Source organism: Rhineura floridana, chromosome 1 (assembly GCF_030035675.1).
Source record: "Rhineura floridana isolate rRhiFlo1 chromosome 1, rRhiFlo1.hap2, whole genome shotgun sequence".
Classification (NCBI taxonomy): domain Eukaryota; kingdom Metazoa; phylum Chordata; class Lepidosauria; order Squamata; family Rhineuridae; genus Rhineura; species Rhineura floridana.
In genome coordinates, this window is record NC_084480.1 from 148,194,748 (window position 1) to 148,210,590 (window position 15,843).

The following is a 15,843-nucleotide window of genomic DNA, read 5'->3' on the forward strand; positions in this document are numbered from 1 at the left end:
AATAACCTGGGAAACAGGAAAAGATTCAGTGAGTGGGACCCTGATAATCATTGTCAGCACTCATTGTAAAGCTGAAATGGTTGCAGAAAGTGTTCTGTAAAGTTTTAGTCATCTGGAGTTGTGTAAGCTCTTGAAACACCTTCCTCCACTGCCCATGCTTTCTTCCTGTGGTGCACACACTGTATTCTTAATGACAAAGGCTGACCAGGATGGAGGGGAAGCCGGCAGAAGGATGCTTCTGGATATCTTTTGTCTTTAAATATCTTTGCCATAAGATCACATTACTGCATGCTCTTTCAAAATGCTTATCACAGCATATTAAGCCTGCAATGTAGACTAATAATATCACGATGCCCCCACAGTAAATCTGAGCTGAGGATAAAAGATAATGCTTTGCCTGGCTCTTGGCACATTACTTGCTTTAAAAGCAGCAAGAACTGCTTTTCTGGCTGCATTTTGAAGCGACTCTGCCCTCAACTGGACACATATCCCTCCCACACTGCTGATTTCGTATCTCTCAGGACTGCCCACGGCAAAGTGTTGGGCTAATCACTGTCTCTGCCTGAGCCTACAGCAAAGCGTTTCCATTGGCCATACTGGGAGGAGCAATGGGTTGATCTACCAATCAATTGCAAAATCTGCCTGAAGCTACATTTTTTAAAAAATCCACTCAAGTTGATCTAACCAGGTTTTAGAATAAAAAGGGGTGGAGTCTGACTAGAGTTGTGTGCCCCTGTTTTCAGAAAACAGAGGTGGAGATGCACTGGAACCAGCACAACAGTAAATGTGTCTCTACCCCCTGGGGCAACCTAGTAAATTCATGATGGAAAGAAGAACTGAACAATTATCTTCATGGCTCACAGCTCATTCTCTTAACAACTACAGTACCTATTTCACAGGAATCCCCATGATATGAAGTGTAGACTCTGCCAGCCACCTTAGAATCTCAGCTTTCTTCTTTTTTAAAAGCAGGTTTCTAGTGATTGTTATGAATGCTAAAAACAGCGTGAGGTGTTTCTGCCAAATAGTTGGAAATCAGAGGGTGCGTAGAGGAGACTGTAAATAAACATGCCATCAGGAGAAAAGCTGATGATGGAAGGTGGCCATAATAGCAACACCATAGATAAAGGAGTTAGTAGAACAAAGCTCATAGCTGACTGAGAACAAAAGCTAACATCAGAGGGATGGGGCAGGGATGAATCAGTGAAGTCAAGACATGGATGACAAAGAACAGTCAAGCAATGTCAGTTCTGGTCCCCAGTGGGCAGATATCCAACAACCCATCTCATTTCCAAGGGGCAAGTTAAAGTTTACCTCCAGGCTGTGTATTTCAACAAGGGCAGGTTGCCCATCTGCTGGATAATTAGGACATCCTCGAACCAGCTGCCCCCCAGCTCCAAAGCACACAGGTACATGGGGGAGGGAAAACTTCAGGGGTGCCATAGCATGAGGAATAGCTGCTAAGTCTTCTGCTAAATAATAAGATAGGGACCATTAGTGACTTGTCCATGGCATAGGCCAGGGGCTGGTCCCAGATTGGCCAGCAGACTACAAACATATCCCAAAAGCTGCCCTGTGAACTGTAAATCCAAAAGTAGTCAGGAAGAATAACTTTGTGGTTACAGGGGACAACAATGAAGGAAACAACAACTGGGGACTCAACAACAGGAAAGGCACAGAGGCAGAGAAGCAAACTGGTGAACAACAACAACAATGACTTTGGCCAAGTTCAGACATGTATTGGGCAGCAACAGTCTTTGCATGGGGGAGGAGTGAGAGTGTGCCACTCCTTTCCTACATGTGCCTAAAGTAAAGTGTGATGCAGGTGCTCCACAAAAATGCATGTACATGTGGCCACCTATTCAACATAGTTCCTCCTTCCTAGAAAGGAGGGTGGTTGTGTGAATCTATACAGGCAAATCTAGCCCCACATTGCATAGTATTTTAGATCAGGGCTGGGGAATCTGGTGCTCTCCAGATGTTGCTGGACTAATACAACTTCCGTCAGGCTAAGCCAGCAAGGCCAATTGTCAACAATGATGGGAGCTGTAGTCCAGGAACATCTGGAGGGCAATCACCATCCTTGCTTTAGATGTATAGTGAAGGGGAAAGATGCACAACCAAGACCCCACCCCACCCAACAAAGACTATTGCCATCTGATAAGGGTCTGAACAAAGCCTTTGCTTTATATACTTCCCACCAGACTCCTAGCACCAAACTAGAAGAATGGCTGCAGTTCCATGTGTTTAAACATGGAACCAACTCAATCTCATAGAAGGTGGATGGGAGGGGCCCAATTTTAAAAGCAAAAAGGATGTGTGGATGGGAAGTGCAGACCCCTACCCCTGCCAATGGCTTATCTTCCCACAGTTTCTCTCCTTCAGGGCTTTTCTCCTTAGTTGAACTCAGATCCCAGAAGTGTGCTTGACTGGGAGAAAGAACTTGGGGACTTCTCAGCCTCAAAATGTACATTAGGTCATGTGGAGATAATTCATGGGCAGAGGGAGGGTTCTGTCCAATTCTGCTCTTGCACAGTCTTTACCCTGCGTTTATGTGTTGGAACAGTCCCATGTTTATACACACACAAAGGGCATCACACCTATTTCATTTATTTAATATATATATATATATATCTCCTGCCTTTTGGGCAAGCCTTCACAAGGTGCTTTAAAATAAAAAAGTTAAAAAGAAAAGAGCAGAACAACCATAATAAAACAAAATATTAAAAAAATAAAGAGGGTCAGCAAAAAATATAAAAAGCTTGGAGGAATGAAAAAATATTTAGGGACCATTGAAAGTCCACAAGAGAAGACACATCTAAGCAAAATTCTTCACAAATGTAATGTCACTACTAAAAAGGCTCTGACCCTGGGACACCTCCAACTGATCAACCTTAGTGGTGGACCAGAAAGCAAGACCGCTGAGGCCAATCTTCGGGTCTAGGTAGGTTCACCTGGCTGTAGGCAGTACTTCAAATGAAAATGGACCAAATAAGCACTTATCATACTGATATGCCTGGGCCACATTTTGCTTACTAAGGGCCCGTCCATAAGACTGTATAATCTGTGATGTAATTGCTTTGTGTCCTCATTAATTCATTGTTGCCCATATGACGTTACAAGCTAGCATGGATTTTCGCGTTAACAAATCCACATTAGAAATAACCCTGAAAAACCAATAAACTTTGCTAAACTGATTAATCACATTAACGTCTGTGAGATCAGACGCAATGCCACAGACTTTCCTGCAACAGGCGACCCATGGGTGTCCCTCCATCATATGCCAAGCCCCTCCTCCTTCCCCCAACCCTCTGTCCACGCCTCATCCTTCTTGCTTACAGTTCATTCCTGCTTCTAGTAGTGAACTGGGGTACTTCTTCCTTCCAGCTTCTGTAACTGTATCTTATTGTTTGTTTTTAAAAAAACTATTTTGCAATCAAATGTAAAATCAAAAGTTTAATTAATAATATTTCCACTTAAAAGCTATTTTGCGATGTTACACAAACAATTCACTGAAAACACAGAATTTAAAGGAGGTTTTTAACTGAGTTTTCTTGGGCTGATAGGGGGAAAGGCGGGGGAAGGAGCAAGCTTTAATGTGGCATTGATCTTGCAGCTGATCCAGCAGCAGCAGGCAGGCAAAGCCTCTCTTTTTCTGCTCAACAGCTGATGGGAATGGGAGGGGGGGAGAGAGAGAGAGAGAGTGAGTGAGTGAGTGAGAGAGAGAGAGAGAGAGAGAGAGAGAGAGAGAGAGAGAGAGAGAGCACAAGCACTGTAAGTTGTGTTCTTTTCCTCCAAGCCTGAAACTGACCAATCTGGGTCCTCCCTTTGCTAACTTAAAAATGAATGAGAGAGGATCTCTTGCTTTCTCCCATGGTGGGTGGTGCAGAATCTAATACAATTTGGGAGGAGGCATGAAAAGGAGATTTGGTGGGTGCACTGGGCTGAAGGAAAGCCCTTTCAAAACGGTAACAGCTGGAGATCATGGGAAACAATCGAACATGGAAACGGATTTGCCTCTCAGTTCAACAAACTCAATGGAATCGGGAGTAACCAGCAGCTCCCATCCTTAGTATGCACTATGTTATATGTAACAACCCAGATGTTTATTTTGCTTGCACTTGGGGTGTGTCCATTAACTTTGCCCTTTTCCACATCCACAAACCTGCACATGCATGGGAATTTAAAAAATATATGTTTCTGCACTCTTCCAAAAAAGCACATGAAAAGCTAATGACCGTTATGGACCAATCACTGAAAAGGGGTGGATTTAGGGGAGCAGCCAATGCTAAAGCCACCAAAAAAAATCCCCCACATATGGACGCTTGATAATCGGGTTTTCACAATAATCCGACCACAAACAGAACAGGTACAGATCTCGAGGTCAGCAACAAATATGGAAAATGCGGATTTTGCGGTTAGGTATGGATGGGCTCCAAGATCCTCACAGAATGTCTGTTTCAGAAAGTCCATATATAATGAACATCCTTTTCTTCCTGTAGGACAAATAGTTATTTACCTTAACATGAGACTACCTTAAATTTTTAGTTGGGTTCAGTGCCAGCTCTAAGGTTTGGGGGACTTCAGGAAAGGCTCCTCCCCTTAACACAGAAATGAATTGTTTTGCAGACAGTCTGTGACCTTCTTGAGTGCTCCATGCAAACTGACAATGTATGGTGGTGGTTGTCCAGGTCCAGTCTTGGGGCCTTGGCAAAATGCTGTACCTCACCTCAGATGCTTATGGTATTGAATAACTTGCCTGCTTGAATTGGGCTCCAGTCCTTGGAGGGAGCTGCTTCATAGTGGCTGGAGGGCTCGTACATGTACTGACTAAGCTCGTAGCTACTAGAGCTGAGGCCTGACTCTTTATACTGTTGGAGCAGGTTTGGCAGCTCCTCAGGCAGCGGTACCTGCAAGGAAAAAAGGAAGGTGGAAGAGCAGGCATATAAGGGAGAGGGTGCTGCTGGTCTGAACGAAGGTAGAACCAGCTGCAGAGCCAGCTGGGATGAGGGCAGGGCAGAAGAAAGGATTCTCTGGACATGTTCCAAAACTGGTACCTCACATGCTGGAACATTGGTCCTCTCCATGAAGTCCCATTGGAATTCATCCTGAATCTGTCCTTGTTGCAAAGAAGAATTGTAACTTACATCAGAGGAACTGTCTTTCTTTGATATATAACTGTCGTCATAAGCCTCGTGCTTCCTGGAACTGACAAAGAAAGATATAAAAAAAAAATTTGCTTAAAAATCTGTTGAGAGTACCCTTACAGACAGCTGATGCATCAATCCGCAAGGGTGATGAACACCACAAGTGTGAACAGTTGATTTCATGTACACTTGTGTATTGATTTCCTGGCTAGAATGCAACATCTCAGGATTCTGCTGCAGGTACCCTGTACTTTTGAAATGTACACATGTAAATTGGACAAGACTAATAGGCCTACTTATGACCTCTTTCCCTGCTGAAGTTCCTGTAGGCATTAAAACAATTGAGCTGGGAAAATAGAATTAAGCATAGGGAGTCCATGACTTCTGAACACATGTGATATGGCGACATCAAAACAACTTCTGATGTTGACAATAGGGAATCTGCCCTGCAAATACAATCCCACTGAGCCATAAAGCTCATTAGATGACCTTGGACCAGTCACTATGTCTCTCAGCCGAGAGGAAAAGTAGGCCAGAAATGTAAATAAATAAATATGATTGAAAGTATGGGTGATGAAATCTCAGTCCAAACGCTGAACAAGAGTTCCTAGAGGTCAGAGACCCCTTCCCATGACTAGAAGTAAAATAAATTATGCAAAATAAAATAAACTGTATATAGTCACATTATTTATATATTGTAGAATTCAGGTTTACATTTGAATTTGAATCATTGTTATTATTTAGCACATCTGTACTTATAATGGCTACAATCAATTCTTCACTCTGTCCTGTTCCCCAGGGTTCTGACTCCAATCCAAGCTTTAATCAGTAGATTAGTCAAAGAAGCCTACATTCCTATGCACATTTAAAAGGGAGTATGCCCTGCTCTGACTGAAAGGGACTTCCTCTGAGTAAACATACATAAGATTGCAATGCGTTCATTACTTAATTGGGGAGGGCAGATTTTAAATAGTAGGGTTATGCGGGCTATAAGAAAACAAACATACTAAAGATAGCCTTCTAACAATAAACAGTAACTTTTCTTTATTAAATTTTTGTAGTGGTAAGGATTCAGATTTGCTGCAAATAACAGGACAATGTGGGTAGCTCTCCAGGGCCTACACAGAAACCTGAAGAATAGATAGGTCAGGGCATCTTGGAAAAGCCTCAGAGACTTGCAATGGGGAAATATGTTTCCCTGGGGCTCACTGCAAGAGCAGTGAAACCACTAGGCAATACAGTATATCATAAGCTAGCAGCCACTGCATTTCACAGACACTGAAAGAAGATCTTAGAATTTCTCTGCTGGATGGGTCAGCTCATGGGATTTCCTTACCTGATTGGTGTCAAATTGTTATGTCCTACAAAGTCACTGTCTTCCTCACGATGATGCCTGTAATAATTCTGATCCCAGTAATTTGCACAGTCTCCCCAGGTATCTCTCTGTCTCAGATCTACATACTCAGAGAAAATAAAAAGGAACAGCTCTACTTCCAGACATCCATAACATTTAAAAATTGATTCACTAATAGGCAAAAAACCTTACGGTTTAAGAATGTACCTATAGCCAACAGATATTTCTATCAAATTTTTAAAAGCAGGGAAATTGGGCAGCTGTAGTGAATGCACCAGGGGAGCAGGAAACCTGACCTCCTCTCTGAGACATTGTACTGCCCTACAAATTTGTCAAAATGCAAACACAAGTTGGGTTGGTCTCCCATAGTCCAATCCACTTCCTGTGTAGCTTGGAAGAATTTGGTAACATGTGCCTCTGAGCACCAATCAGAATTAATTGTATTTTGTTCTCCAAACGGTTATGCTTAGAAACAAAGTACCTCTGAGTACAGGAGGCCATAAAAAGTCATACCCATCAACCTAATAGGCTGGCATTGACTTGAGTTTGCTCTTTATCCGCTAGCTGGTGCTTTACTGATCCAGGTTTTTTTCCCCACTGAAAAAATATCAGTATTAATATTGATATTTGTAAAGGAAATATTGATATTTGTTATGGTTTAGATCCTCTGTGTGGCCTCTTCCTTCATGATACTTTTAAAATCATATCTATTAAGAGGTGTCAGCCTAGAAATCAGTGAGCTTACATGCAATTAAATGTGTCCATGAGGACGAAATAAGAACTGAGAGAATTAAGAGGTATAAATAGGCAGGGCTTTGCAAGGCCAATAGACAGATGGTAACATGGCTATGAGATGGACACTCCCTCACAATTAAAAACAATTAGGAATTATACTTACTAGGTCAATGTCTAGGTTTGATGCAAGTACTGTTCCATTTACTGAACCACAATTTCCAAGTTGCTTTCATGTCCACAGGACCGAGTAAAAGTGGTCATTATTTCAGACAGACATGTAATTGATTTCCATGGGAAACAGCAAGCCAGTGTTTAATTGTGTACCATTGGAATCAATTGAATAATTGCATCTCATGGCTGCATTTCAACCTAAATCCTATGAAATGTGCAGTTCAGTCCAACACATGTTTACTTGGAAATGATGCCACTAGGTTGAGTGGGTGCTTACTCCCAAGTAAGTGTACACAGGATTATTACATTAGTCGTAAGTGTACCTGTACTGAGGCCAAAGACCTGCAATCCTAGGCACATTTATGCTAGAAGAAAGCTAGAGTCAAGATTTTGACAAAACACATATAATGAAGAAAGATATGTCTTATATTCAGAATCTCTGTTAGTATTTTCCATTAGGAAATAGTCCTGAAATGAGTGCATTAATAAGCTATACGTTAGTCTTCTAGAAAGTTGTTTATCAGCTTTCAGAGAAGACTTATGAGATTCCCTAACCTCATGCCTACTCTACTAAAAATCCTGGCAATATTCTGCACCCTGTTCAAAGTGATTATTACTATTACTAGTATTAGTAGTAGTAGTAGTAGTAGTAGTAGTTGTCATTTTCTTTGCAAAGCAACCCAAAGCGCCTTACAACAATAAGGTTAAAACCAATTATAACAAACAAACCCATTAAAACAAGCCATGTGGCCTTCAGGGCGAGATGGTTTCATTTCAAGAATGATTCTATTTCACTCTTTTTGCCATCTAAATTAAATTGTTAGAGATCTTTGTAATAGTTCATAAGCAAGAATGTTGGCTATATCCAAGCTGCTCGATTTTCAGGCTTTTATCAGATTTGTAGGTGAAGGCGGTTTCTTTGACTGCTTTTGAATTCATTTGAGAATTAAACATGCTTAAAGGAAGCTTGTAAGGTTCTAGAAGAGGCAGGGACGATAAAGGGCTAAGCACAAGCCAAACTATGCCTACCTCAGTTTCAATAGCTAAGAAACCCTGGTGTACGGAAAGGCCCATTGGAGGCCTGAGGTCTAGGCCTGGGCGCCTACTGGGAGAATGGGCGGGATAGAAATCTAATAAATAAATAAATAATAAATAAAATTAATTTACACTGGGATACAGCAGTGATGTTTGATCCTTTTGGATTTGGTTGGACTACAACTCACATCATCCCTGACCCTTGGCCTTGGTGGCTGGAGCTGATGGAAGTTGGAATCTAACAATATCCCCACAACCAGACTAGATATTCTCTTTGTGTGGTAGAGAAGGGCAGGAGCCTCTCTCTCCCACCATGCACTATAATCTGATATGCAGGCATTCCAAGAGGAGGTCCAATCCATGTAATTCTCTCTCTTAAAAGGGGGAGAGGAGGACTCATATTAATTCAATATATACACACTCTGTATTTCTTATGGTGTGCCTGTTCTGCTGTTATGTATCTGAAGAAAGGGATGAGTGCAGATCCGTTTCCTCCAACCATTTGGTTGGAGAACTGCACAAAATTCAGATAAGTGCAAATTTCAAAGAACGGTCGTGTTTCAGTTCTTATTATTGTGTCAGAAAGTGCAAATATGAGAGATTCAGCTTTAAATGAGAAGTGAATCAAATTTCTCCCCTATCCCTAGTCACAAGTTTAAATTAAACATACAAAAGTATTTATTGAGTTGACTTACACCAAGACTAATCTTTAAAATGTTCAGCTATGTTGATTTATATTGTAACAATACCCAAGCATCTAATTAGGCCTGATTAATATACCCACTATATCACCAATCCTCTGAACTTAGGAAGCTGATGAGTCAAACCACAGGTTTGTCTTGCTCATTATTGTCTACAGTGTCTGTAGACAATCCAGTGGCCATGCTGGCTGGGGCTGATGGGAGTTGTAGTTTTAAAAAAGTAACTTTACCAAGCTCTGGGTTTAGGCAGTGGTTTTTCCCATCCCTACTAGGAAATGCTAGAGATCAAATCTGTGACTTTGTCTCAGATCTTCTGAGCTGAATCTCCAGAGCTTGGAAGATTACTTTTAAAAAGTAATAAATTACAGTTACAATTACATGGCCCAAAAAAGTAGTAATTACCATTACAATTACGATTGCACTGAAAAAACAGATTACTTTTTCTCAAAAGTAATCACTGCAATTATCTGGACAGTGACGATCTCGCCTCAGTTGTTCACGCTCTGGTAACCTCTAGACTGGACTACTGTAATGCGCTCTACGTAGGGCTGCCCTTGAAGACCGTTCGGAAACTTCAGCTAGTGCAAAATGCAGCAGCCAGGTTGTTAACGAGGACCCGCTGGTCTGCGCATATAACACCTGTCCTGGCCCGCCTGCACTGGCTGCCTATTTGTTTCCGAGCCAGATTCAAGGTGCTGGTTTTGACCTATAAAGCCTTACACGGTGTGGGACCACAATACCTTGTGGAACGCCTCTCCTGCTATGAACCTACCCGTTCACTTCGTTCAATATCCAAGGCCCTCCTCCGGGTACCAACTCATCAGGATGGCCGGAGGATTGTTATTGGATCTAGGGCCTTTTCTGTAGTGGCCCCCGAACTGTGGAACAGCCTACCTGTGGAGATATGCCTGGCGCCTTCGGTACTTTCTTTTAGGCACCAGGTTAAGACCTGGCTATACTCCCAGGCATTTTAATGTTCAATGTGTTTCATTTAATTTTTTTTTCGTTTAACTTGTTGCTGATTTTATTGTAATTTTATTGTAATATTGTATTTTAATCTTGTTTTGTTCACCGCCCAGAGAGCTATTCGCTATGGGCGGTTTAAAAATGAAATAAATAAATAAATAAATAAATAAATAAATAAATTACATTTCAGTTACTTTTTTTAAAAAAACCTACAAGGTGCTGACCTTGGCGATGCTGCACAGAAGCCCAGTTTGAGGAACAGGATTTTCATCCACAAATCAGAGGAGCAGAAGACTTCCTCTGCTCCCCCCCAAAGTAATGCCCAAAAGTAATGCTGGAAACATTACAATTACTCAACAAAAGTAATAAAATTACTCCTAGTTCTATTACAATCAAAATGTAAAGAAATTACCTACTCATTCCTCAAAAAGTAATGAATTATGAGTAATTCATTACTTGTAACGAATTACTTCCAAGCTCTGTGAATCTCTCATATTTGCACTTTCTGAAACAATATGAGGACTGAAACACGACCATTCTTTGAAATTTCCACTTATCTGAATTTTGTGCAGTTCTCCAACCAAACAATGTTTACACAAATATATATTTTAGGGGAAAGTGTGCATAAAAATGAACATATTATTGGAAATAAAATACAAACATGTTTGTTAAGAGAAATTGCTTACAAAAATGTGTACATTAATCAACACTGCAAAAAAAGTGTTTATTTGTAGAAATGTGCACTAAAACGTTGAAGAATTTCTGCAACTTTCTGCAGAAATGTGGAGAACAGAATTTAAGAATGGACAAATGACAAACTGGGAGAACCAAAATTAACAGACAATCTTGCTTTATTGGTGCTTGACAACATCACTCCTGACTTTTTGTAGTCCTTTCCAGGCAGGCAGAAAAACCCCCAGGACATTGATCAACCCTTTGCCAGACCACCATATATGGCCAATGAGCTGTGTTTGGCTTGCTGGGCCAAAAGTTATGGAGCCCTGGTATAACACAAGCCTTGAAAGTGTGCTGAGACACCAAGTATGTTAATGGAGTCTTCCTGGCAAATTGCACAATGCTTTTAACATAACAATGCTTTTAACATAACAATGCTTTTAACAGAAACATAGTAAACTAAGCAGTCATTAATTGTGATAGAAACCAATTGACTTTGGACCTTTAATTATTATTTGCATATCAACTAGCACTTCACAGGCACAACATTGGGTTTAAATGTGACCAAAGCTCCTAGCAGGTGGCAATATGATAATTATAAATGAGGAAATCTGGCTGTTGAGAAACCCTGATCATTCCAGCTTCTATATTTGGGGAGAGGCTTCTGGACGGCAGTGTTCCATGTTTCAGTCTCTCCTCATTTTTTCCTCTTGCAACACAGAACAGAAACTATTATCACCCTTCAGATTTCTCCTGCAGAGAGGCTATTTTCCTCCTTAATCTCCTTTTGACTTGTTAACTTTGGGAGCTGGGGTAGTGTTGTGGCTATAATCAGAACTGTCCCTACCATTAGACAGAATGCAGATTCTGCCTCGGGCAGCTGATTATGGATGTCATGAAAGGGCAGCAAATTGTTATTTATGTATGCATTTATTTTGTGCTTTTGCAACCAGAGAGAAGCACTAGGAAGATCTTCTGCCTCTGGTGCCAAAATAACTTGATCAGCCTTAGGGTGTGTTATGCACCTACAGTGACGGCACCTGCCTGATGTCAATGGGCAGGGAATTCCAAAGAGTTGGTGCTGCCACACTAAAACAACAATTTCTTACAAGTGCAGAACAGATATTATGTGACCCCTGTAACAGAGCCTGTTCCACAGATTGGAGTGCTGGAGTGGACACATATGGGGTAAGGCAGTCCCACAAGTAAATGGATCCCAATCTGTTAAGGGCTTTATATACCAATACCAGTAGCAACCTTGGCCCGATAGCAAATTGGCAACCAGTGCAGATCCCTAAGCACAGGTGTTATATGCTGACAGGGCCTCACTCCTGTCAGCAATCTGGCTGCAGCGTTCTGCGCTAACTGCAGTTTCTGGGTCAAGTGTAAGGGAAGCCCTACATAGAGTGCATTGCAGTAATCCAGTCTTGAAGTCACCAGTGCCTGAAATATTGTGGTCGGGCTCTCCCAGTCCAGGAATGGTCATAGCTGACTTACCAAGCACAGCTGATAAAAGACACTTCTAGCCACTGAGACTACCTGGGTCTGCAATGACAGAGATGGATCCAGAAGAAGCACCCTCAGACTGCTTACCTGCTCCTTCAGGGGGAATGCAACCCCACCCAGGACAGGCAGTTGACCAGTTTCTTGGATACGAGAACCACTCCCCCCCCGAGTGCCTCCATCTTGGCAGGATTCAAGCTCAGCTTATTTTCCTTCATCCATTCCACCACTGCATCCAGGCACTGGTCCAGGGCCTGCATAGCCTCTCCTGATTCAGTTGTTATGGAGAAGCAGAGCTGTCACCAGCATACTGATGGCTTGATATGGATATTATATTGGGGATAATACGGTACCCTGAAGCACCCCGCAGCACAAGTGCCAGGGAGATGAAAGAAGATCAGCCAATGCTACTATCTGGCTTCAGTCCTGCAGATAGAACTGGAACCACCATAGCACAGTGCCCTCAATTCCCATTCCAAGGGTCCAGGAGGATACCATGGTCAATGGTATCCAAAGCTGCAGAGAGATTTGCTTTAAAAGGAAATGGGGCCTTTGTCTAGAATGGGCCAGAGATGACTTCTTGCAAAGATCTGTGCTGCTACTTTGAGTTGCTGCTGCTAGTCTTCATGCTTTTGCAGTCAAAGTGATATGTAGGAATCCATTTGGAATGGACATCTGCTGCCGGAAGGGGTCAAGAAGCCCATTGCAGGAACTCTACAATCCAACCCAGCTGCTTCTGGCCACAGCCAAATGAGCCACAAATGTCTACTGTACTATGGGGTCCCAAACACTGTCAGTGAGGAGAAAAAGCGAGAAGCCTCGACGGCAGCAGCAGGGATCTACAGATTAGCAATGGCTGCTGAATCTTGCTGCCCAAAGCCGATGTACTGGAGGAGTGGTGGTTCATCCACAGGGTGTCACCGAACAGTCATATATGGAAAGTGTTGTTACATTTCTGCAAGATGTACCACAGGCCTACAGTGGCACAACTCCAACAGAAGAAAAAGAGAAAATTGTATGGGTCAGATTTGAAAATTCTGATTTGAATGATACCTCAAGGAACGTGGAGTTGCACGTGATGCACAGCACTGGCAATGAGCCTCCTTTGCTGCTCGTGATTGGCTACAGTGATGGGATACAGATATGGAGCATACCTATTAGTGGCGAGGCTCAGGAACTGTACTCTATCCGACACGGCCCTGTCCGAGTTGCCCGAGTCCTGCCATCGCCTCAGATTAGTTCTCAGAAGTGCGACAGCTTTGCTGAGAAGAGGCCTCTCCTTGCTGTGTGTAAAAGCCATGGATCTCCTGGTGCACAGTTGAATCATCAAATTCTGCCCCACAAGAGGTTGTGATGGCCTTAACAGAGCCGGGGCCCAGCAGTAGCGCTTTTAGTGGCAGCAAGAGCCCCGCCACCAGTAGCACCACCAACACCAGCAGGCCCACCAAGACTCTTCCCTGACCAGCACGGCCTTTCCTCATGCCAGTCCCGTAGAGGCCTTGGCTCGGCCTCAAGCATGCAGGTGTGCTGATGGTGGCAGAGGTGGCCGCGCCAGCTCTGTGAAGGAGGCAGCGGCAACAGCAACAGTAGCAGGTCTGTTTCTTCAGGAACCTTGCCTGTGTGTTCCTTCAGGACTAATCTAACTTTTGCCTTCCTGAGCTGCGTCAAGGAGTGAGTTAGCTACCGGGAAGGGCCTACCATAGGCACCAAGCCTCTTTCCATCATGGGACTCAAGGCAGAGTACGAGAGGTTTCTTTGCAGATATCCATCCAGGCCTGACATACCCAGACCTGCTTCGTTCCAGCTAGGTAGTGGACTCATGGACTTACGTGCTGACGGTACCTTGGGGGCAATTTTAGCGCTGCAAGTGTTAAATTGGAAATGTAGATTGTGATGGTTATAGTTATTTAACACTTGTAAATTGTGTTTTGTTAATCGTATTGCTTTATTGTTTTATTGATGTATTCTTATATTGTATTTTGATATTTGTGTCTTCTGTAAGCATCCTTGAGGGGCTTGGGCTGAAAGGTGGGGTATAAATAATAATAATAATAATAATAATAATAATAATAATAATAATAATAGAGAAGCAGGAGTAAGGTTGCATTGCTCCTGTCCCATTCTCTATAAAGGTCATTCATTAATGCAACCAAGGCTGACTCAGTCCCCTGGCCAGGCCTGAACTCAGTTTAATCCCGTTTTAATGCTGATTTTATATGTTTATATGTTTTATATTTTTATAGGTTCTTAATGATGTGTACTTATTTTTATCTGGAAGCCGCCTTGAGTTCCAGTTTGGAAAAAGGGCGGGGTATAAATAAAGATAATAATAAAGATAATAATAATAATAATAATAATTGGAACAGATCTAACTAATCTGTCCCATCCAAGAATGCTTTGCAGCTGCCCCACCACTACTCACTCCACCACCTTCCCCAAGAAGGGGATATTTGTGACTAGTCAATAGTTATTCCAATCCAGGAGTGGTCCCACAATCACATCTTTCAAGGCCAGAGGGACCACCCCCTCATGCAATGAAACATTTTCAATACTCTACATCCAACCAGCCAAACTCTGTCTGCTGGATTTAATAAGCCAGGAAGGACAATGGTCAAGAGAGTTCAGGGTTGGACATGTAGCCACCAATACCTTGTCCACCTCAGCTGACTGCATACGCTGACAGTGATCGTACAATACATCACTAACTCCTGCATTGGGTACTTCATCTGAAACTGCAACAAGAGCAGAGTCAAGGTTACTTTGAGGTGACTGTATCCTCAAAGTATGTAGCCAGTTGGTCACAGCGAGTTCTCAAATGCTCCAGAGGCCCCTCCCCTACAATGGGAATCAATAACCTCTGGCCAGCTTCTAGAGCAGCCTTTCCCAACCAGTGTGTCTCCAGCATTGCCAGTGTGCCTCAGCCAGCATTGCCAATGGTCAGGAAAGATGGGAGTTGTGGTCCAACAACATCTGGGGGCACACTGGTTGCGAAAGGCTGTTCTAGAGGATGCAATGCAAGCTGCGAAATGAGCATTCTTTGTAGCCTGCACTGCCACAGTGTGCACTAACCAGTGTTCAGTCAGCTTTGCAGTGAGACTTGCACCACTTGTGCTCTAGTGTTCATCTGGTTTGCTTCATAGGTTGAAGCTCCCCAGAATACTAAGGAGCCTCTTTGGCTCCACAACACTAGAGAGGATGCTCAGGAACTATCATGTCAACTGCCTGTTTCATCTTGCCATTCCATAGTGAGCCCAGGGCTTTGACAGGATTGTCAGCTTTCTCCCCTGGAAAATTCCGCAGAGCATTCACCCACAACTATTGCCCTGGGGTACTCCAACACCATACCAGAGACCAGTTCAGCCAGCTCAATCAGGGATGCTGATGGACATCAGAGTGGTCGGTAGACCAGCAGCATCCCCCGTCTGTCTGCCAGATGCAGACTCCCTAAACCCCTCCCAAGATCAAGAGGTTTTCTGGTAAAGGAGATGGTGCTTCTATGAACAATAGCACCTCCGACCCCCTAGTCTAGCCTGGTGCTTTACTGAGTATTCAAATA

The 15,843-nt window shown here is 42.9% G+C and overlaps 1 protein-coding gene across 1 annotated transcript; it reads left to right on the forward strand.

Annotated features, from left to right (window-relative positions):
- The first annotated feature begins 11,967 nt into the window (after positions 1-11,967).
- LOC133376917 (BCAS3 microtubule associated cell migration factor-like) lies at positions 11,968-13,641 on the forward strand. Its single transcript, XM_061609880.1, has 2 exons — positions 11,968-11,972; positions 13,167-13,641. The coding sequence occupies exons 1-2, from the start codon at positions 11,968-11,970 to the stop codon at positions 13,639-13,641; spliced, it is 480 nt and encodes a 159-aa protein (XP_061465864.1).
- Positions 13,642-15,843: the final 2,202 nt, after the last annotated feature.